Genomic DNA, 24,453 nt, shown 5'->3' with positions numbered 1-24,453 from the left:
GACAAAAAAAGTGCTTTTCTTTCAAAAACTAGGACATTTCTAAGTGACCCCAAACGGTAGTGAAGATTGTCCTTTTGCTGTGATCTGGTAGGGGTGTCAGTGGGCTGACTGAAAGCTCTGAGAGACTGGGATGAGGTCAGTAATAAAGTAGTCTACAGTAAGGCCTACGACTGCCAAGGGATGAGCTATAGGTGTACCTAGAGTAGGAGTCCCCTCAAAGCCTACCATTGACTATGTACATACCCAGCTTGTGAGAGAGCTGCTGGAGTTGTGACTCGTTTTTGTTGGTTATGTTCTCGTAGTTGTGTCTAGGGGGGTATATCTCTCTCCCTCTGTGACCCAGTCCCTCCATTATTCCAGAAGAACCAGATCCATGACTCAATGTGCCTATATTTAGTCATTCACTCACCCAAACACCAGACCTGGTCCTGTGAACCCACGGCTCGTTACCGTCAACAACACTGTCTTTCAAATGGAATCAAACTGATTAACAACAAAGAAACAGAAACAAAATACGGTCAACAATAACAGCTTTTGGGTGAGATACTATGTTTTCTCATCTTTCATAGGCCAGGAGTATGTTTCAAACATCAACGCAGCTAGACAATGTGGGCTTGTAAAAATAAAAACACAGAAATTTGAGTTGAAGTGGTGGCTGTATCAGCCCATTTACAGACGGGCTGCCAGACTCTGGTATTTTCCCACAACATATTAACCCAGGCAGGGAGGGAGATGATGACATGGAGCCGAGTTGCCAGTGAGTTTCTAGTCTGTCGGCACAGTTACAGCTCTGTTAACACTGACAGTTAAAACCCATCATCAGCTTCATAACACCATACGCTGTAAAGGGACTATTTCATACCAGCAGCAGAGTGGGCTGTGGAATGCTAATCAATCCAGTGAAAAAGAGCAGACACAACAAACCATGTTATGTCAACACTGCATACTCACACGTTCTCCTAATGCTGTGAAGCGCACACACACACACACAGAGAGAGAGCTCCACTAATAAGAGAAAACAAGGCTTGCTCCTCTGCAGACAAGGCCAGTCTTCTCCTCAGAGACTTGCAGTCAGTGTGTGTGTGTGTGTGTGTGTGTGTGTGTGTGTGTGTGTGTGTGTGTGTGTGTGTGTATATATATAGTTACATAAGGATGCTGCACTACAGGAGGAGAGGAGAGCATGGCTGTCTGGGCTGGGCTGAGGAGGAATGGGAAAAGTACAACAGTCAGCCTGAGAAATACAGCCTGGAAATGTGAGGAATGAGCCCTGACGTACATGTGTGTGTTTGATGGAAAGGGAGATGGAAGAGTTGGTGGACGAGAGCAGGCCAGAGAGATTAATGCAATATAGTGAAAGAAAGAAAGGGGAAAGATGGATCCAGGAATGTGAAGATGGAGTGAAGACAGAGATAAAACAAAGAAAGAGAGAGTGAGTGAGCGCTCAGAGCAGAGGATGCCAACTCCCTGTAGGAGCTGGATCAGGGTAAGTGCTAACAGATGTGATCTAATGCATCTGCATATCATCCAGCTACACCATGAATAGACCATTACAGTGGGCAATCTTTGGGGGGAACAGACAGTTGCAGAGAGATGGCATTTAAAAGGGTCAATCAGCAGTTGCTACATCCATTTCTGGACTTGTAAATTAATTATATTCACTCAAGAATATAAACTTATAAATGCCTCATGATCTTAGTTGAACTGTCCTACCCCATCAGAACCCAAAACTTAATTTTTTACTCCAATATTTGTAAACAAATATTGGGGGGCAGAGCGAATGTTTTATTTGGGTCAACATTGTTCATTTTTCAACCCTATAGTTTGTATATTCTCTAAAACAATTATTTGATAATTATCCCAAATGACCGGTGTTGTTCAAAGCTGGTGCTCCAAGGCCTTTCTGTGCTACCATGCCTCCCCTCCCTCCCAAAGCTTCGAGTCCTTTCTGTGTGACCATACAGTACCTCCCCTCCCTCCCAAAGCTTCGAGTCCTTTCTGTGTGACCATACAGTACCTCCCCTCCCTCCCAAAGCTTCCAGTCCTTTCTGTGTGACCATACAGTACCTCCCCTCCCTCCCAAAGCTTCGAGTCCTTTCTGTGTGACCATACAGTACCTCCCCTCCCTCCCAAAGCTTCGAGTCCTTTCTGTGTGACCATACAGTACCTCCCCTCCCTCCCAAAGCTTCCAGTCCTTTCTGTGTGACCATACAGTACCTCCCCTCCCTCCCAAAGCTTTGAGTCCTTTCTGTGTGACCATACAGTACCTCCCCTCCCTCCCAAAGCTTTGAGTCCTTTCTGTGTGACCATACAGTACCTCCCGTCCCTCCCAAAGCTTTGAGTCCTTTCTGTGTGACCATACAGTACCTCCCCTCCCTCCCAAAGCTTCGAGTCCTTTCTGTGTGACCATACAGTACCTCCCCACCTAAGCTTAAGTCTCCAAACAAGATGAATAAAAACACCCCTCTGCTGTTTGTTGAACAAGGGCCTAAAGAACAACTGATGATTCAGACTCCTGACACAGATAAGAGCATAATACACTGTGTATACAAAACATTAACAAAACATTAACAACACCTTCCTAATCATGAGTTGCACGCCCTTTCTCCCTCAGAACAGACTCAATTCGTTGGGGCATAGACTCTACAAGGTGTTGAAAGCTTTGCACAGGGATACTGGCACATGTTGACTCCAATGCTTCCTACAGTTGTGTCAAGTTGGATGGATGTCCTTTGGGTGGTGGACCATCCTTGATAGATATGGCAAACTGTTTTCAACTGTTGAAAAACCCAGCGGCATTGCAGTTCTTGACACAAACCGCTGCGCCTGGCACCTACTACCATACCCAATTCAAGAGACACTTAAATATTTAGTCACCTTCTGAATGGCACACATACACAATCCATGTCACACATGTTTCAAGGTTTAAAAATCCTTCTTTAACCGGTGTCCGCCCCTTCATCTACACCGATTGAAGTGTAGATAAAGTTTATTTAACAAGTGAAATCAATAAGGGATCATAGATTTCACCTGGTCGGTCTGTCATGGAAAGAGCAGGTGTTCTTAATGTTTTGTACAATCAGTATCTGTAAGGAGTTAATGTATATAGATTATCATATAAGAGATTCACAGTGGGAAAGTACAGTAGCTAGGTTTCACCAGAAGCTGCTAAACATGAGTCTATCAAAAGTGAGAGAAACGATATAGGCCTATACCTCCAAATGTATTTATTGGTCTTAAAGTTGATCACGTCTCGTGTCAAAGGTGAGGTCTCAATGAAAGAGGAAAAAACAGATTGCCCACCAGACAGAGAGACACTTGAACAAACGCCAACCTACAATACCATTTCTATATTTCATCATCATCCAGGGAAGCTCCAGACTCGGCGGCTTCTATAGCTAAGCAACGGCTCTTCTGATTTAGGCTCTTCTCGAGAGGCTTACAGGAGACCGAGGAGAGCAGAGCTAGGTTTGACTGTCTGCTCTCGGTTATCTCTCTCACTCTGGAGATGTCAGAGGAGTAGGAGAATTCCTCCTGGCTCAGCTCACAGCAGCAGAAGAGGCATCAGACTGTCAGAAGCTTGCTCCATAGTGAGACTAGGTGACCTTTGACCTGCCAGGGGCCAACTGGCACACCACCGCCCGAGGGGGAGAAGCATCAGTCACAGCTAACAACATGACCACTGGTCTAGGCATAGCAGGTGGAGGTCAGGGAGAGAGGGAAGGGGAGAGAGACAGGGAAAGATATGGTGAGGACATGAGAGGAGGGAGGGAGGGAGGGAGACAGGGAAAGATATGGTGAGGACATGAGAGAAGGAGGGAGGGAGACAGGGAAAGATATGGTGAGGACATGAGAGGAGGAGGGAGGGAGACAGGGAAAGATATGGTGAGGACATGAGAGAAGGAGGGAGGGAGACAGGGAAAGATATGGTGATGACATGAGAGGAGGGAGGGAGGGAGACAGGGAAAGATATGGTGAGGACATGAGAGAAGGAGGGAGGGAGACAGGGAAAGATATGGTGAGGACATGAGAGGAGGGAGGGAGACAGGGAAGATATGGTGAGGACATGAGAGAAGGAGGGAGGGAGACAGGGAAAGATATGGTGAGGACATGAGAGAAGGAGGGAGGGAGACAGGGAAAGATATGGTGAGGACATGAGAGAAGGAGGGAGGGAGACAGGGAAAGATATGGTGAGGACATGAGAGAAGGAGGGAGGGAGACAGGGAAAGATATGGTGAGGACATGAGAGAAGGAGGGAGGGAGACAGGGAAAGATATGGTGAGGACATGAGAGGAGGGAGGGAGGGAGACAGGGAAAGATATGGTGAGGACATGAGAGGAGGGAGGGAGACAGGGAAAGGAGGGCGGAAAAGAAGGACGTGTGTGAGACACATGTAGGATTGAGTAGGGATGTGACAAATACGGAAAAATTTTTTTCTGTTAAAACAATTAGAAAAATTCAGAAAATTCCACGTGTCTCAAGGTGAGTCCATTTCAGATGGTGAAGCACTGCACCTGTACCACCATTACTGTACCTTAATTACACCTCGCAATGTTTGCATTTCCTCATTTAACTTCTAAAAGTATTGCCATACAGGACTTTGCTGTTGTCGCTTGCCTTTCTCTGCCATTTTTTCAACTGTTAATGACGATGAGATTCAGTATTTTTAGGACGGAGGAGACTGATTAGTTTGCCGCACTTCCGGGAACACAAAACACTCGCATCTTTCAAAGCGAGGGACGGAGAGAGAGGAGAGGGGCACAGTATAGGCAGGTAGGTCACCAGGCATACAGAATCAGAACTGTGCACTAGGCCCATCTATCTTCAATCAACAGCAATGCAATTCTGTACCTAGCAATTTCTTGGCTTGCAATATCACTCAACAAGGCCTATCATCAGTGATTAGGCTAGGCTTTAAAGATGAGCGAGGTGCAACAGTTTGCTCTTACAGTCACACACAGTATCTGTGAACGTGCATGGGTTTGCTTCACGCTGTTCAGTGTGGTAGCCAGGGCACTAAAACAGAGGAGAAGTTAGTCTCACGCTTCAATGCTCTTAGTTGTTGCTGAAATTGACCCACTATGCCAGGGCTATTCAACTCTTACCCTACAAGGTCCAGAGCCTGCTGGTTTTCTGTTCTACCTGATTATAATGAATTGCAAGCACCTGGTGTCCCAGGTCTAAATCCTGATTAGAGGGGGAAAATGATCAAATGCAGTGGAACTGGCTTCGAGGTCCAGAGTTGCACTATGCTGTTTACTTTCTGCAACAACAACAAAAAAGGTTAGGGATTTTACTTCATGTTAAGGATCCCAATTTGGTTTAAAAGTTTTAACGTTCACACCCCTAGGAGGGAGTGTTTGTGGACAGGGATTATTGAGAAGGAGGGAGAAATACAGTACATTGAACTAACAGGGGTCTTCTTACCGATCTGTCTCTCCAGGTCTGCAGCCTCGTCAGGTGTTGCTCGGGGCAGGACCCCCGGGTCACTGAAGCTGGTCCTGAAGAGAGTCCCCAGCACAAAGACAAATAGCACTCCCCCTATCACTGGGATGGCTGGGGTGAGCTGCACCGACAGGAAGGGACAGCTAAGGGAAAGAAAGATGAGAGAGGCAGAGTTAGACCCACAGATATTCAGTGTATGCAAGTACTGAAGTATTCAGAGCAGGCTGCACTAAGTCAAACGTACGACCATCATGAGAATCCGCGGCACGTGTTTGCTGGCCAAGAAAGTGGCGTTTCGGAAGTGGGTATAATTTTCCTCCACGCCCAGCCCCATTTCAAAGCAGAGCGTAGATATTAGATATGGAGACTCATAACCTCCGTTTACAGACAGTTCTCCGGACGTCTGTCTCTATCCCACCCACTCAGCCCCCTCCTCCCCCTGGGCCAGGGCTTCCCCAGTGTCTGCCCTGAACTGCACCGTAATCTGATCTAATGACAGATCATTGAGTTTTATCCCGTTAGGTCTGATCTTGCAGGTACTTATTACTGTAATCGCTTTATCATTAGAGCTGATATGGCTGGGCCATGCACTGTCACTTCTGATTTCATTACTGACGGGGAGCGGGGGCAGATGTGAGGCATTCCTTGAGGGGGAAATGAATGACCGAGTGACATGGAGTCCTTATGGTTTAATCAAACAAACAAAATGCATTCTGTTACTTAAATCAGACACTTACTATGAAAAACTGTACTATAGAGTTGAGCCTTGCTCAAAAAGTTCTGTACCACACTAGCCCATCTGAATGATATGACTACTGTAGCCCAGGAATAGAAGGAAGAGGAACAGCGCCTGATCAGACTGGTAAAACCGTTCATAATTTCAAACACACGTCAAAAAATGTAATTAACAAAACGCTCATCATTGAACTGTCCCCAAATTCACAACATAGAGGGAGAGGTGATCCTAAACATGCTTTAGTCTCTCAGAGAGGATGGATTGTTATGAGGCTAGATGACATGGAACAGGGCACAGAGAGGTGATCCTAAACATGCTTTAGTCTCTCAGAGAGGATGGATTGTTATGAGGCTAGATGACATGGAACAGGGCACAGAGAGGTGAGAGGGAGACATTATTCCATTAGTATGATGTTCAACAGCAGGAGAGAAAATGCCTGCAGCGGGAGGACAGCAGTGCTGCCGTTCACAGAGTACGCTACACTTATGCTCTCACTCATTGATTGTGGCTTGAAAGTCAATGCCAAGCAAAATCACATTTGATCATAAAGGCCAAGCTAGGGCCTCTAAAAGGCAGTGATAGTGATAGGTTGCTGAGAGTGATAAGTGGGAGAAAGGTAGCATACATCCCTGTGTGTGTAGACAGAGAGGTGAGACGAGAGGGGAAATGATCTATATTCATGTTTTCCATCAGTGTTAGTTGGCACTATGTGAGGATCTGAAAACATGGCATGCTAGGAAAGACTAGGTAATAGGGGTGTGCCGAGTAGTCGGACAAAAAGAGTATCGTAATGGATATGGTCAATTTTCTGGATACGATTATGATCAGAGTATTTTTTGTAATTAGCTGTGATCGAAGAAAAAGAAACTCAGGTGCCAGCACACAGCTTTCTCAGGTCAGTCATGTGCGAGGTCCTACGTGGTCTACATAACTCAACTGGTTAGTTTGCCTGTCTGTAAAGAACAGGGCGGGCTCTACGTTCATCCTGCGATACTCGGAACGGCACTGGAGCAACGAACCTCCCTTGCTGTCTCTGCCTGGTCGGTTCCTCTCTCTCCACTGGGATTCTCTGCCTCTAACCCTATTACAGGGGCTGAGTCACTGGCTTTCTGGTGCTCCTCCATGCCGTCCCTAGGAGGGGTGCGTCACTTGAGTGGGTTGAGTCACTGACGTGATCTTCCTGTCCGGGTTGCCCCCCCTCTTGGGTTGTGCCGTGGCACATATCTTTGTGGGCTATACTCTGCCTCATCTCAGGATGGTAAGTTGGTGGTTGAAGATATCCCTCTAGTGGTGTGGGGGCTGTGCTTTGGCAAAGTGGGTGGGGTTATATCCTGCCTGTTTGGCCCTGTCTGGGGGTATCGCCACAGTGTCTCCCGACCCCTCCCGTCTCAGCATCCAATATTTATGCTGCAGTAGTTTGTGTCGGGGGGCTAGGGTCAGTCTGTTATATCTGGAGTGTCTCTCCTGTCTTATCCGGTGTCCTTTGTGAATTTATTAAGTATGCTCTCTCTCCCTTTCTCTCTCTCGGAGGACCTGAGCCCTGGGACTATGCCTCAGGACTACCTGGCCTGATGACTACTTGCTGTCCCCAGTCCACTTGGCCGTGCTGCTGCTCCAGTTTCAACTGTTCTGCCTGCGGCTATGGAATCCTGACCTGTTCATCGGACGTGCCACCTGTCCCAGACCTGCTGTTTTCAACTCTCTAGAGACAGCAGGAATGGTAGAGATACTCTGAATGACCGGCTATGAAAAGCCAACTGACATTTACTCCCGAGGTGCTGACCTGTTGCACCCTCGACAACCACTATGATTATTATTATTTGACCCGGCTGGTCATCTATGAACATTTGAACATCTTGGCCATGTTCTGTTATAATCTCCACCCGGCACAGCCAGAAGAGGACTGGCCACCCCTCATAGCCTGGTTCCTCTCTAGGTTTCTTCCTAGGTTCTGGCCTTTCTAGGGAGTTTTTCCTAGCCACCGTGCTTCTACACCTGCATTGTTTGCCGTTTGGGGTTTTAGGCTGGGTTTCTGTACAGCACTTTGTGACATCAGCTGATGTAAGAAGGGCTTTATAAATACATTTGATTGATTGCTCTGATTGGATAGAGTGAAGTTGTATTTCCCCATAATTTCACCCAATCACTTCTCCTCCATGTTTTTGGTCTGATAATATAGATTGCTGCTGCCTGCTACTATGATAAATCACACAGCAAGGACGTTTGCTATCAAGCTATAAATGTGTAAAATATCGTACAAGCGAGGCAAGTAAAAAAAATTACAAATAATGAAAACGCTGGGTGACAGCAAACTTGTCTGCCTGCTGCAAGTCGAGGGACACACACACACACACACACACACCTAATTTGCAGGGAGGTATTTTGCCCACATCTACTTAGGCATATTAAAAAATGTTTTTTTCTCCGATCACCAATATGATCTGATCCGACTATAAAAATATGATCTGATCCGACTATAAACTAAAGGTCGACCGATTATGATTTTTCAACGCCGATACCGATTATTGGAAGACAAAAAATAGGCCGATACCGATTAATCGGACAATTAAAAAAAATGTATTTATTTGTAATAATGACAATTACAACAATACTGAATGAACACTTATTTTAACTTAATATAATACATAAATACTATCAATTTAGCCTCAAATAATGAAACATGTTCAATTTGGTTTAAAGAATGCAAAAACAGTGTTGGAGAAGAAAGTAAAAGTGCAATATGTGCCATGTAAAAAAGCTAATGTTTAAGTTCCTTGCTCAGAATATATGGGCCGAGTATGGTCCCGTGTGGCTCAGTTGGTAAAGCATGGTGTTTGCAACGCCAGGGTTGTGGTTTCGATTCCCACGGGGGACTAGTACGAAAAGAAAAAAAAATGTATGAAAAATGTATGAAATGTATGCATTCACTACTGTAAGTCGCTCTGGATAAGAGCGTCTGCTAAATGACTAAAATGTAAATCTTCCTAATCAGAGGCAGCTGTCTATCGTTGTCTCTGATTAGGAATCATACACTGCTCAAAAAAATAAAGGGAACACTTAAACAACACAATGTAACTCCAAGTCCATCACACTTCTGTGAAATCAAACTGTCCACTTAGGAAGCAACACTGATTGACAATAAATTTCACATGCTGTTCTGCAAATGGAATAGACAACAGGTGGAAATGATAGGCAATTAGCAAGACACCCCCAATAAGGGAGTGGTTCTGCAGGTGGGGACCACAGACCACTTCTCAGTTCCTATGCTTCCTGGCTGATGTTTTGGTCACTTTTGAATGCTGGCGGTGCTTTCACTCTAGTGGTAGCATGAGACGGAGTCTACAACCCACACAAATGGCTCAGGTAGTGCAGCTCATCCAGGATGGCACATCAATGTGAGCTGTGGCAAGAAGGTTTGCTGTGTCTGTCAGAGTAGTGTCCAGACCATGGAGGTGCTACCAGGAGACAGGCCAGTACATCAGGAGACGTGGAGGAGGCCGTAGGAGGGCAACAACCCAGAAGCAGGACCGCTACCTCCGCCTTTGTGCAAGGAGGAGCAGGAGAAGCACTGCCAGAGCCCTGCAAAATGACCTCCAGCAGGCCACAAATGTGCATGTGTCTGCTCAAACGGTCAGAAACAGACTCCATGAGGGTGGTATGAGGGCCCGACGTCCACAGGTGGGGGTTGGGCTTACAGCCCAACACCATGCAGGACGTTTGGCATTTGCCAGAGAACACCACGATTGGCAAATTCGCCACTGGCGCCCTGTGCTCTTCACAGATGAAAGCAGGTTCACACTGAGCACGTGACAGATGTGACAGAGTCTGGAGACGCCGTGGAGAACGTTCTTCTGCCTGCAACATCCTCCAGCATGACCGGTTTGGTGGTGGGTCAGTCATGGTGTGGGGTGACATTTCTTTGGGGGGCCGCACAGCCCTCCATGTGCTCGCCAGAGGTAGCCTGACTGCCATTAGGTACTGAGATGAGATCCTCAGACCCCGTGTGAGACCATATGCTGGTGCGGTTGGCCCTGGGTTCCTCCTAATGCAAGACAATGCTGGACCTCATGTGGCTGGAGTGTGTCAGCAAATCCTGCAAGAGGAAGGCATTGATGCTATGGACTGGCCCGCCCGTTCCCCAGACCTGAATCCAATTGAGCACATCTGGGACATCATGTCTCGCTCCATCCACCAACGCCACGTTGCACCACAGACTGTCCAGGAGTTGGCGGATGCTTTAGTCCAGGTCTGGGAGGAGATCCATCAGGAGACCATCCGCCACCTCATCAGGAGCATGCCCAGGCGTTGTAGGGAGGTCATACAGGCACGTGGAGGCCACACACACTACTGAGCCTCATTTTGACTTGTTTTAAGGACATTACATCAAAGTTGGATCAGCCTGTAGTGTGGTTTTCCACTTTAATTTTGAGTGTGACTCCAAATCCAGACCTCCATGGGATGATAAATTGGATTTCCATTGATTATTTTTGTGTGATTTTGTTGTCAGCACATTCAACTATATAAAGAAAAAAGTATTTAATAAGATGACTTCTTTCATTCAGATCTAGGATGTGTTGTTTAAGTGTTCCCTTTATTTTTTTGAGCAGTATACTTAGGCAGCCTTTTCCCACCTGTGTTTGTGGGTAGTTGTCTTCTGTTTAGTTTTCTGTACCTGACAGAACTGTGCGCATTCGTTTTCTCTTTGTTATTTTTTCTTTAGTGTTCTGAGATAAAAATAAATATTCATCATGAGCAATCAACACGCTGCGCTTTGGTCCCCTCTCTACGACAGCCGTTACATATAGGCACTTTAGTATTGCCAGTGTAACAGTATAGCTTCCGTCCCTCTCCTCTCTCCTACCTGGGCTCGAACCAGGAACACACCGACAACAGCCACCCTCAAAGCAGCATTACCCATGTAGAGCAAGGGGAACAACTACTCCAAGTCTCAGAGCGAGTGACGTTTGAAACGCTACTAGCAACCGGAAGGTTGCAAAAACGAATCCCCCCTGAACAAGGCAGTTAACCCCCGTTCCTAGGCCGTCATTGAAAATAAGAATGTGTTTTTAATCTGACTTGCCTAGTTAAATAAAAGGTGTAAAAAAAATAAAAATACAAATTGGCGGCCAAAAATACCGATTACCGATTGTTATGAAAACTTGAAAATCGGCCCTAATTAATCGGTCGACCTCTACTATAAACTGTACATTTACAGATACGATTACGGCCATGTCGGCGAAACCCTACTAGGTATGCAAAGATATTGTGAATCAGGGAGCTTTGGTGGTTGACTATCTAGCAGAGTTATGGCAGAGGCCTGTTCCATCACCATTCTCCAGATGGCAACACCTTGGGAGCCTGGCCATATCCACGGTGCTACAGAACCAGGGTGGCAGCCAGGGTCAGAAGGTGGGAGCCAGCACTCCCACCAACCTGGCTACACTATTATAAGCCTACCATTCTTTTGTGCTTGAGTGGAGGATGGGAGTCCAAAGCGGAAGCTAAGGATCCATCAATGTTCAAACACCGGCTGGTAAAAAAGTAACTCTCTCAGCTTTCTGATAATCTCACGTCGACTAGCATAAATTCATGCAGCCAAAACTTAAAGAATTTTGGGGTGTGACTGACAGAGTCTTTCAATCCACTGGCTGTCTTTTCTGGGTGTCTTTTCTGGGTGTCTTTTCTGGGTGTCTTTTCTGGGTGGCTTTTCTGGGTGGCTTTTCTGGGTGGCTTTTCTGGGTGGCTGCATCAGGTGGCTGCATCAGGTGGCTGCATCAGGTGGCTGCATCAGGTGGCTGCATCAGGTGGCTGCATCAGGTGGCTGCATCAGGTGGCTCCATGTGCCTGGCTTACTGGCCTGCCCCCAGGGCACACCCTGGTCAATGCCCATCCCCTTCCCAAGTTCCCATCCCTCAGTAAGGCTGCTGCCAGGCCAGCTGGAGGACACTACATCCTGTAAGCCTTATTAATACCACGACTGGGCAGCAGTTGCTGTCGCCAGCTGGCTAACACACCAAATCTGGACCTGCTATAAAAAGTGATCAAGTAACAGTGAAAGTAGCTCCTGTTGCACCAAGTTCCCAGAGCAGCAGAGAAAATGAGTTCCCACAGAAAGTGAGGGTAAAAGTAGAGCCGTGTGGATGAAACATGGTGGTAGTGTCCTCTGTCCTGTTGTCTGGGACATCAGCTAGGGTCTACTCTGCACAATGATGGGATAATAGCAGGGCTGGCTGGACTAATATCCCACGGTTCCTGTTCTGCCAGAGATGGACTAAATGTGATCTGCTGTGTGCCTGGAAATTGTCTCTCTGTGTGTGTGTGTGTGTGTGTGTGTGTGTGTGTGTGTGTGTGTGTGTGTGTGTGTGTGTGTGTGTGTGTCTGAGCACTGACTCTTCCACAGTCACATGCTGGTAGAGCAGAGGGTATAGCAGAGTTACAGACAAGAGGCAGGTCATAGTGAGACTCGTTCTACAGCTCAACCAAGGGTGAGCATACCAACTCACTGACATCATCACCCTCTCTGACAGTCTGGGAGAGAGGGAGACACACGATTAAATGCACTGGAGATGGTGTAGCAATGGAGTTGCAAAGACACTGACTATGAATGCATACAACCCACTACATAATGAAGCTCTCATTCCCATGAGGTAGTACAGACCCAGTGGATCCCCCTCCACCTGTGTCTGTTGAGAGATCATGTCGTTCTGAGCACAGCTGTCCCTGTGAGGAGAGATTACAGTGAGGAAGATGTACTCCAGAGGCCTGCTCCTGCCCTGCCTGACGATGTAATCCATTACCAGGCCAAATCCTCAGAGCCAAGTTTGAGCCCTGCTAGAGCTTGATATATATAGCCCATCACCACCATGACCCTGCAGTATAGAAGGCCAGAGTGAAACTAAGAGTCATTCACTCTGACCATAGTAGTCCAATAGTGTGTCCATCAATCCAGTGCCATTGTCTGCATTTAATGATGGAAACCGCTAAGCAAGACGGTTTCCATCATTAAAAAGTTTGAATGTCTTTCTGCTGTCATCATATGAATGGTACAGATACCTGCGGACGCTACCTGCCCCCTCTGCGGGAGGGTTAACCCAGGCTAGGATGAGCAAAGTGATTGCTCCTTTCTGCTCTTGATGCATCCAGGGCTTGTAGGGGTAGGGGGCAGTATTCTGAAGTTTGGATGACAAACGTGCCCAAAGTAAACTGCCTGTTACTCAGGCCCAAAAGCTAGGATATGCATATGCATGGTAGTATTGGATAAAAAAAATAAAGTTTCCAAAACTGTTAAAATAATGTCTGAGTATAACAGAACTGATATGGCAGGCAAAAATCCATCCAGGAAGTTGGATTTTTTTGGTGTGGGTAGTTTTCAATCAAATGCCTATAGAGTATATAAATGGTTAGGACCCAGATTGCAGTTCCTATGGCTTCCACTAGATGTCAACAGTCTAGACATTGTTTCAGGCTTGTTTTCTGAAAAATGAAGAATGAGACCATTTTGTAAGTGCTGTAGAATCAAGCAGAGCTGGTTTGCATGACCGATTGCACGCCCTTCGTTGTTTTTCCTTTCTAATGAAGACGCTATTGTCCGGTTTAAATATTATCGATTATTTAGACAATAGACAACCTGAGGATTAATTATAAACATCGTTTGACATGTTTCGACGAACTTTACCGATACTATTAGGATGTATTCCGTCTGCATGTTTTGACCGCCTTTGAGCCAGTGGATTACTGAACAAAACTGAGTTTTTTGGATATAAAGAGGGACTTTATTGAACAAAATGAACATTTATTGTGTAGCTGGGACTCTTGTGACTGCAACCAGAAGAAGATCTTCAAAAGGTAAGTGATTAATTTTAAATCGCTATTTCTGACTTTAGTAATTCCTTTACTAAAATGTTTGTATGCTTTTGTAAGCGGGGCGCTGTCCTCAGATAATCGCATGGTATGCTTTTGCCATAAAGCCTTTTTGAAATTTGACAAAGCAGCTGGATTAACAAGAAGTTCATCTTTAAGCCGATGTATAACACTTGTATTTTTATGAAAGTTTATTACGACTATTTCTGTATTTTAAATTTGGCGCTCTGCAATTTCACCGGATGTTGGCCAGGTGGGACGTTACCCCAGAGAGGTGAAACAGTAGAAATCCCTGCACTATCTGAGAGCTAATCTGCACAGCATTGGAGAGAAAAGGTCAAATTGCTGTTGTGTTGTCATGTTGGAGTACCAGAAAGGAACAGAATGTATGCACTATTTTTATGTGTGGCTTGTTTGGCGGAGGGAAAATAACAAGAGACACCAAACCGATTCATCCCACTTATCCAGGGTCCAACAGACAGCCCATACAAAACCATGAGGCTCAAAATAACTGTAGGAAGGCGGTCTGCTTTTCACATAGCTGAACAGATAATTGGATCAAACAAAGTCAAAAGCAATTGTGTTATATTAAAAAGTGAGCTTTAGTTCTCAGCACACCAACAAAAAAAACAGACAACCAGAGGCCATACTAATCTTACACTGTTATTGTTTTGGGATAGGCTATTATCACTACTGATGTAGGATTCTAATTTGATCACTCTTTTGTTGCTGATAACTTTTCTGCACAGCAGGAAATGCAGATGAGCTACATGATTTACACAAATTCACCGAAAACTCACTAACACAAGGTCTTTTTTTAAATATATATATTTTTTTACCTTTATTTAACTAGGCAAGTCAGTAAAGAACAAATTCTTATTTTCAATGACGGCCTAGGAACAGTGGGTTAACTGCCTTGTTCAGGAGCAGAAAGACAGATTTTTACCTTGTCAGCTCGGGGATTTGATCTTGCAACCTTTCGGTTACTAGTCCAACGCTCTAACCACTAGGCCAGGGGTCACCAACCTTTTTGAAACTGAGAGCTACTTCATGGGTACTGAGTCATACGAAGGGCTACCAGTTTGATACGCTCTTCTGAAATAACAAATTTGCTCAGTTTGCCTTTAGTTATACGTTATTAATAATGATTAATGATACTCATCTATGTGAAGACACTGATCACGTTAATAATTTCTCACAATTATCAACAATGACAATAAGGTGGGAAACAGATATCAATATTCAGCACTTTAATCTCAGTAATTGTTACATTTTCAGATGATCACTTACATCACTACATTTCATAGGAAAAATGTCTCATTTTCACTAGCCACTGACAAACCCTTTTAACAAATCATGAACTGTCTCAAAAAGTTATCAATTATGTAATGTTAGAAAAATCAACTTATTTTTAAATAAATCTTGTCACATTTTGAACTAATGACCAAATCTGCTGCATTTAACACACTTTTAAATTGAACACAATTCTTCAATATTTTAATTCAACTTCGCCATGGCACTGCCATGTTGCCACTGACAACATCTGGTATCTGTTTCTTTGTTAGTGGGAAGACTGGCATTGCATGCTGTTCACCAGTATATTGTAATCTGGTGTGTAACTTGACACTGCAATTGTGAGTGAGTCTTTCAGATGTGCATCAGTGAGGCGTGTTCTGTGTTTGTTCTTGATGAAGTTCATGTCAGAAAACGCTGATTCCCAGAGATTGGTTCAACCTAACAGGCTAGCAACTGTCATAGCTGCTGTGCATACTCCACTGTACTTCTCTGTGTCAACAAGGCACCAAAAGTTTGGTGCAGCCTGGTAGGCTTTGAGGTGGAGGTCATTTTGCAATGTTATGATTTCCATCTCCACCTGTCCAGCATCCAAGTTGAACGTTGCACTTAGTTGCTCAGCAAAGAATGTTGTGTCCACATTCCTGAAAGGATTGGAAATGAACGACACACATGGCTCAAGCTGATGAAGGTCACAAAACCCATTCTCAAACTCTTGCCCAAGTCTGTTTATGACTTCACAGTACTTTTCTGCAACTTTGTCAAATGTCTCAGATGCAGAAGCATTGTCTTTCAGCACCGACTGCACAGAGGGAAAGAGCAGCACCTTTCTTTTCTGTAAATCCAGAGAAAATGTTCATCTTGGCTTTAAATGCATTTAAAGCACTTATCAGATCAACAACAGTCTTACCTTTGCCTTGCAGCTTACAGTTCACGTCGTTTAGTTTCCCAGTAATATCTGCCAAAAATGCAAGGTCAAGTGTCCACTCTGTGTCCTCTAGCAGTGAGACGTCTTCCCCTTTGGACTGAAAATGAAGTAAAACTCGTCCTCTGCTGAGCCATCGGATTTCTGTGTGTAGCAGCAGGTCACCATATTCAGCTGACATCTCCTCCAATAGCACCTTGAAAATCCTGTGCTGTTTTGCTTTGGAGCGGATGTTGTTTATGATTTTTACAACGGGAGTCATCACGTGCTCAAAGCCGATCACTTTTGTTTTCTTCGCTGCGCCCGCTAGCTTACTCTCCACGAGCACTGTTTTTTTCACGCGCACAATACTGACCTTTGAACTAGAGTAGGTCAGAGTTCACCTAAACTCATGTATAATGAAATATTTTTAAGATATATATATATATCTATCTAAAAATGACTATCTTAAAAATATTTCATTATACATGAGTTTAGATAAGTTTAGGTGCAAGTGTGATTAAAAAGAATAGCAACATAATACAATTACATTTCAGATGCAGCTCACTAGTGAGTTGTGCTATTTTTAGACCAGGCCTGCGGGCGACTCATGTGGTCCCTGGGGGCGACCTGGTGCCCGCAGGCACCGTGTTGGTGACCCCTGCACTAGGCTGCCGCCCAGGTTATATTAATAACAGTACTGCACTTTTCATGTTGCCAAATTTTGGCCAGCTAATAGTCTCACCACCAATCCAGCAACATTATGGACTAAACATTAAAATCCTGTTGCTGCAGGATTATTTTGCTGCGACAATACTGGTCAAATTTTGATTCTACATCTGTAGTACACCAGAGTGGGCAGATGAATAAATCTCGCAGATGACCTGAATCTCTGGTCCCTACCGCTCGTATTTCTCCTTGCTCTGGAGAGCTCACACAGTAATGGAGGGTGATAAAGCATTCTGAGCCCTAAGCACTCATGTGTTTATCCCTGTCAATGCAGGCCAGATGCAAGGCTTGCTGATCGATTGAATTTACAACAAAAAGCAGGCTGGAGAGGCCTAATCCCTGCCTGTTTTGCACCAGCTAAAGTGAAGGGAAACCCACAGGACCTACTGTGACATGAAATCCATTCAAGGTGAGCTGGTCTCATCTGTAGGGAATGGACAAGGTTTAACAGTTCAATGCCTTAGAAAGAGACAGGTGCCTGAAAATGTAAGACATGAAGAGCTAAGGGAATCACGACGAAGAGTAAAACAAGGTAGGCCTAATTGTTAGAAAAGCACTAGGCTACACTACTGACCAAAGCGGTTTGACACAAGAAAAACATCTAAATGCATTGACAAGTGGAAAGGTTTCAGGGGCAGTCTCTCAAGCCCTACACTGCAAGTCCATTTCGCCAGAAAAAGCAGATAGAGACATGTCAAATCTCTAGGAAACAAAAATGAATGTCCAAAATCGTTACTGGAGCTCTTTTCATCTACCCATTCAATCTGGCTTCCATTCAGTCTGATTGGTCACACATATCGCATTGAGGAATCCAGCAATTACCAGAGCTAATAAGAAATCACTAGGGATGTGAAGCGCTTTACAAGGCTCATGTGAGGCCATATCTCCACAACCCATCACTGCGAAGCAAGGTCGGCGTAGCTTTCAAGACTTTCTTGGAAATTTGAAAGCATTTCTGCTCTGTGCTTTTCCTGTCAAACTGTTCATGATAATCTGACCCAAGGACAGCCAAAGAGGGTAATTAGTCAAGCTTTTACAGACTGTAGGCTATGTTGGCCAGGGAAACCACCGCATACAACCCTTGGACAGTTTGTTTGCTTTTGACGACTTGCATTAAATTCCAAACCTGTCACGTACAGTGCCTTGCAAAAGTATTCACCCCCTTGGCATTTTCCTTATTTTGTTGCATTACAACCTGTAATTTAAATAGATTTTTTATTTGGATTTTATATAATGGACATACAAAAAGTAGTCCAAATTGGTGAATTAAAAAAAAAAAAAAAAAAAATTTCAAAACAGAATTTTTTGGGAAAAAAAAACTGAAAAGTGCTGCGTGCATATATATTCACCCCCTTTACTATGAAGCCCCTAAATAAGATCTGGTGCAAATAATTACCTTCAGAAGTCACATAATTAGTTAAATAAAGGCCACATGTGTGCAATCTAAGTGTCACATGATCTCAGTATATATACACACACACACCTGTTCCGAAAGGCCGCAGAGTCTGCAACACCACTAAGCAAGGGGTACCACCAAGCAAGCGGCACCATGAAGACCAAGGAGCACTCAAAACAGGTCAGGGACAAAGTTGTGAAGAAGTACAGATCAGGGTTGGGTGATAACATATCCAAAACTTTGAACATACCACGGAGCACAATTAAATACATGACTAAGAAAATGGAAAGAATATGGCACCACAACAAACCTGCCAAGAGAGGGCCGCCCACCAAAACTCACAGACCAGGCAAGGAGGGCATTAATCAGAGAGGCAGCAAACAGACCAAAGATAACCCTGAAGGAGCTGCAAAGCTCCACAGCGGAGATTGGAGTATCTGTCCATAGTACCACTTTAAGCCGTACACTCCACAGAGCTGGGCTTTACGAAGGAGTGGCCAAAAAAAAAGCCATTGCTTGAAGAAAAAGATAAGCAATCACGTTTGGTTTTTGCCAAAAGGCATGTGGGAGACTCCCCAAACATATGGAAGAAGGTACTCTGGTTAGATGAGACTAAAATTGAGATTTTTGGCCATCAAGGAAAACACTATGTCTGGTGCAAACCCAACACCTCTCATCACCCCGAGAACAGCATCCCCACAGTGAAGCATGGTGGTGGCAGCATGCTGTGGGGATGTTTTTCCCCATCGGAAGGGACTAGGAAACTGGTCAGAATTGAAGGAATGATGGCACTAAATACAGGGAAATTCTTGAGGGAAACCTGTTTCAGTCTTCCAGAGATTTGAGACTGGGACAGAGGTTCACCTTCCTTCAGGACAATGGCCCTCAGCATACTGCTAAAGCAACACCCGAGTGGTTTAAGGGGAAACATTTAAATGTCTTGGAATGGCCTAGTCAAAGCCCAGACCTCAATCCAATTGAGAATCTGTGGTATGACTTAGATTGCTGTACACCAGCGGAACCCATCCAACTTGAAAGAGCTGGAGAGGTTTTGCATTGAAGAAATGGGCAAAAATCCCAGGGGCTAGATGTGCCAAGCTTGTAGAGACATACCCCAAGAGACTTGCAGCTGTAATTGCTGCAAAAGGTGGCGTTACAAAGTACTGACTTTGGGGGGGATGAATAGTTATGCACGCTGAACTTTTGTTTTTTTGTCTCATTTCTTGTTTATTATTCATAATAAAAAATATTTTGCATCTTCTAAGTGGTAGGCATGTTGTGTAAATCAAATGATACAAACCCCCCAAATATCCATGTTAATTCCAGGTTGTAAGGCAACAAAATAGGAAAAATGCAAAGGAGGGTGAATACTTTCGCAAGCCACTGTATCCTAAAACATAACTCACTAACACATCTCCTTCGCATAGAGTTGATCAGGCTGTTGATTGTGGCCTGTGAATGTTGTCCCACTCCTCTTCAATGGTGGTGCAAAGTTGAAGGATATTGTCGGGAACTGGAACATGCCGTCATACACGTTGATCCAGAACATCCCAAACAACATTACTTTCTCTCCACAGAACAGTTATCTGGTTGTAAGCAACAGTTTGTCTAGACAAAACCAGTCTCATGCTAGCTCACATTTAAATTGTTCAAACTAAATACATACTGCAATTCCAACCACAAAGCCTATTTTCTTTGATTTTAAGGCTCAAAATACAACATGCCTTTTTTTTGCACTTCTGGTAACAACATTTATGCCGGTATGGTACAGAAAACAGTATGACGGTCTGGATACCGTCCAACCCTAGCACAAAACATCATCCAATATCTCAACCCATGAACGCCCTCCTGACTGTGTTGACTAAATGCAAAGTTTACTGACAGACACTAAAGGAGTGTGCTTCCCGAATGCGCCGATAACTACTGCCTCTGTCATCAGCTCTGGCGCTGGGAGACAAGCCACATGCAATGGAGAAAGAGTCAGGTCACAGTGTGTTAAGGGGTGACACGGTGATGGAGATGGACAGATTCCAAGCTGAGGACATTAAGGAGGGCAGACCCTGCTACATCAGGCCTTTACTTTCCCCACAGACATAGATCTACATCTACTGCACCAACTTCAAGACTCATAGGACATTTTTAAGCAGAAAATGTTTTATTGTTGCCTACATCAGCCTTGGACACATTGATGTGGTCATCTTTCTGAAGAATTGGCTAATCGAAATGGCAGTCACCCCGACTGATGAGGCCCATGACCTTTGTAGTGGGACATTCATTTTAAAATGGGACAGTTCTCCACCATTCCTTATATTTCAGTTCAGTGCCAAACTCTGAAAATAAACCTGAACTTTGAAAGGGTTAGACTATTGTTGCCATGGAGACAGACACTATTCACTGTCAGTCATGGGGAAATTTTCAGAGGGAAAGTGGTTACTGTGGAAACAACCACAAGTAAACCGAGTAAACTGACAGCAACATCAAAGAAGAGAAAGACGAGTAAAAAGAGGTATGATGGAGAGTATGATGAAATACATTCAAATCCTTTTCATTCCAACAAACCATCAAGCTATAGAGGAGTCTGAATTCAGCTTTGATATCGAAATTGTGGCAGCAAACAAGATGGAAGTCATTACAGCGTAGGGAGACAATTTGGCTTGATATGTGGGTGGGGGATGTCTTTTATAACTTCTGTTGTCTCTTGGCATAACTTTCCTCTTCTCAGTTTTTAATACATGTTTTTTTCTGTGGTTTAGCACAAAGGGAATTGAGTTACTTTTCCCCTGCCACATGTCATTACACAGTACACAGAAATCTGATAAACATTACTGCAGTCTGACGATCATCGACTGAGTTGTTTTGTGTATTTGTGCATGAGTTAATGTATGATGTAGCCTCAGGGTAATATGCCAGAACCCCACCCAGCTTACGTTCCTTAAAGTGATCAGGTTCTCAAAGCAGGCTGAATTAGCCCATGTTGAAAGGTTTAGACTGAAATCTAAACATGTCTAACTCTCACTGTGCTGCTTCTAATATCATTCTAGGTCTGCACTGGTCCAGGACATTTCAAACAACAACAATGATCGTGATAAAGGTCCACTGTCTCACGCAAACTAGGCCTACTGAATTTGGATTCTCATACCAAGAATAAAGAAAATAATATTCAAAGTTATTGGATATATCCAAAGTTCCTGTATTTCTCTACATGAGCGTTCTGGGAATAGAAATAAAAAGATTCCAACCGTGGGAAAATGTTCTGCCCTGCATGAAGTTATGACTGACAAATCAAAACAGAATACAAAATAAACATTTACATTTAAGTAATTTAGCAGACACTCTTATCCAGAGCGACTTACAAATTGGTGCATTCACCTTATGATATCCAGTGGAACAACCACTTTACAATAGTGCATCTACATTTTTTAAGGGGGGGGGGGGGGGGGGGTTGGGGTTAGAAGCAACAAACTGGGTCACTTTCTGTGCAGGAAAGGGTTCACTTGTTTCTTGGCCTATGTGATCAGTGTGCAGAGGTCAGCGATAGCAAAGACGGTGAGTGAAGCAGTTGGTCTATTTTGACCAAAGCAGCAAAACGACCTCCTCTTCTAGGGCCTGTGTTCACATCACATTCCAGTCGTGTAACATCTCCAAAAGGAGATGTAGGGTAGATTCCTGCATCAAGTAAGATACCCATGGTTCCCTGTGGTTGACCACCCCCCCAAAAAAATGTAACAAATAAAATCAGCTGGCGGAATGAATCACATTTCAACCTGCGGGTCGGCTCGCGGTTCAGAACAATTATTTTGCGGGTCGTTTTAAAATCAAAATATTTGTTTGACAAACCCAGAAGCTAGCTGTGTTGCAAAATCCATTAGGCTGTGAGCAGTGAGGCAGCAAGAAAAAGGAACAGGGAACAGTCCATTGGTAGGCCTATTTGTGTGGAGCTGAAACGTTTAAATTTGTCCATTTGCAGGGGAAAATTCCCTTCGCCACGTGACAATGTGTTGCCAAGTTTATTTTCCTTGACTCCTAGCTTTCTAACAGAAGAAAGACAAAAAGGTTATGATGGTGAAACACACCATCGTGGAAACAGATGCTGCGCAAGTCATATCCCCAGTTTAGAAGGATTTTGGAGTCATCGTGGACAAGGAGGACAACAACCTGGTAGATGGATACACAGCCTGGAGAAGTGCAAGCAGGTATTAGTTTACTGAATTATCAGTTATTACATTAATTCAGGCTTTCATTCATTTAGACTATACAGCGGTCATATAAAGTGTAAACCTGTGCGGCTGGTAAACCTTTGAGTAGCTATTAGCCTACTAAATAAACGTAAGCTATTTTTGCAGCCTATAGACTATTCGATTTTGAAAATGTATTTTAAGTTTCAATTAAATATTTGACCATCTAAACAATATTGAATGTCAAATCAAATCATCAAATCAAAGTTTATTTGTCACGTGTGCTGAATACAACAGCATTTCACCTTACAGTGAAATGCTTACTTACAGGCTCTAACCAATAGTACAAAAAAAGGTATTAGGTGAACAATAGGAAAGTAAAAAAATAAAACTGTAAAAAGACAGTGAAAAATAACAGTAGCGATGCTATAAATGTAGCAAGGCTACATACAGACACCGGTTAGTCAGGCTGATTGAGGTAGTATGTACATGTAGGTATGGTTAAAGTGACTATGCATATATGATGAACAGAGAGTAGCAGTAGCGTAAAACAGGGGTTGGCGGGTTGTGGGTGGCGGGACAATGCAGATAGCCCAGTTAGCCAATGTGCAGGAGCACTGGTTGGTCGGGCCAATTGAGGTAGTATGTACATGAATGTATAGTTAAATTGACTATACATGTATGATAAACAGAGTAGCAGCAGCGTAAAAGAGGGGTTGGGGGGGGGACAGACAGGACAATGCAAATAGTCCAGGTAGCCATTTTATTACGTGTTCAGGAGTCATATGGCTTGGGGGTAAAAACTGTTGAGAAGCCATTTTGTCCTAGACTTGGCACTCTGGTACAGCTTGCCATGCAGTAGTAGAGAGAACAGTCTATGGCTGTGGTCTGACAATTTTTAGGGCCTTCCTCTGACACTGCCTGGTGTAGAGGTCCTGGATGGCAGGCAGCTTAGCCCCAGTGATGTACTGGGCCGTACGCACTACCCTCTGTAGTGCCTTGCGGTCGGAGGCCAAGCAATTGCCGTACCAGGCAGTGATGCAACCAGTCAGGATGCTCTTGATGTTGCAGCTGTAGAACCTTTTGAGGATCTCAGGACCCATGCCAAATCTTTTTAGTTTCCTGAGGGGGAAATAGGCTTTGTCGTGCCCTCTTCACGACTGTCTTGGTGTGTTGGGACCATTCTAGTTTGTTGATGTGGACGCCAAGGAACTTGAAGCTCTCAACCTGCTCCACTACAGCCCCGTCGATGAGAATGGGGGCGTGCTCGGTCCTCCTTTTCCTGTAGTCCACAATCATCTCCTTAGTCTTGGTTACGTTGAGGGATATGTTGTTATTCTGGCACCACCCGGCCAGGTCTCTGACCTCCTCCCTATAGGCTGTGTCGTCGTTGTCGGTGATCAGGCCTACCATTGTTGTGTTGTTTGCAAACATAATGATGGTGTTGGAGTCGTGCCTGGCCATGCAGTTGTGGGTGAACAGGGAGTACAGAAGGGGACTGAGCACACACCCCTGGGGAGCTCCAGTGTTGAGGATCAGCGTGGCAGATGTGTTGCTACCTACCCTCACCACCTGGGGGCGGCCCGTCAGGAAGTCCAGGATCCAGTTGCAGAGGGAGGTGTTTAGTCCCAGGATCCTTAGCTTAGTGATGAGCTTTGAGGGTACTATGGTCTTGAACGCTGAGCTGTAGTCAATGAATAGCATTCTCACATAAGTGTTCCTTTTGTCCAGGTGGGAAAGGGCAGTGTGGCGTGCAATTGATTGTGGATCTGTTTGGGCGGTATGCAAATTGGTATGCAAACAAGGCTTTTTTCCCAAAGCAATTTGAGTTGTCAATGTGCCGAATCGTGAAAATAAGACAGGCCTATCGTTCTTCATTCATGGCATGGTTTCCTCTCATCCAAAACTAGACATGCAG

General features: G+C 44.5%; 1 protein-coding gene across 6 annotated transcripts in view; it reads right to left on the bottom strand.

Annotated features, from left to right (window-relative positions):
- LOC115172755 (probable palmitoyltransferase ZDHHC14) overlaps positions 1 to 24,453 on the bottom strand; it is a 97,745-nt gene that overhangs the window by 49,754 nt on the left and 23,538 nt on the right. For all 6 annotated transcript variants that reach the window (XM_029730486.1, XM_029730485.1, XM_029730489.1 and 3 more), the window contains exon 3: positions 5,425 to 5,585. In XM_029730486.1, coding sequence (XP_029586346.1) covers positions 5,425 to 5,585 — 161 coding nt within the window. The remainder of the gene's footprint in view (positions 1 to 5,424; positions 5,586 to 24,453) is intronic.

Source organism: Salmo trutta, chromosome 33 (genome assembly GCF_901001165.1).
Source record: "Salmo trutta chromosome 33, fSalTru1.1, whole genome shotgun sequence".
Taxonomy (NCBI): domain Eukaryota; kingdom Metazoa; phylum Chordata; class Actinopteri; order Salmoniformes; family Salmonidae; genus Salmo; species Salmo trutta.
The sequence above is the reverse complement of the archived record's forward strand: the minus strand, read 5'-3'. Positions and strand labels throughout refer to the sequence as shown.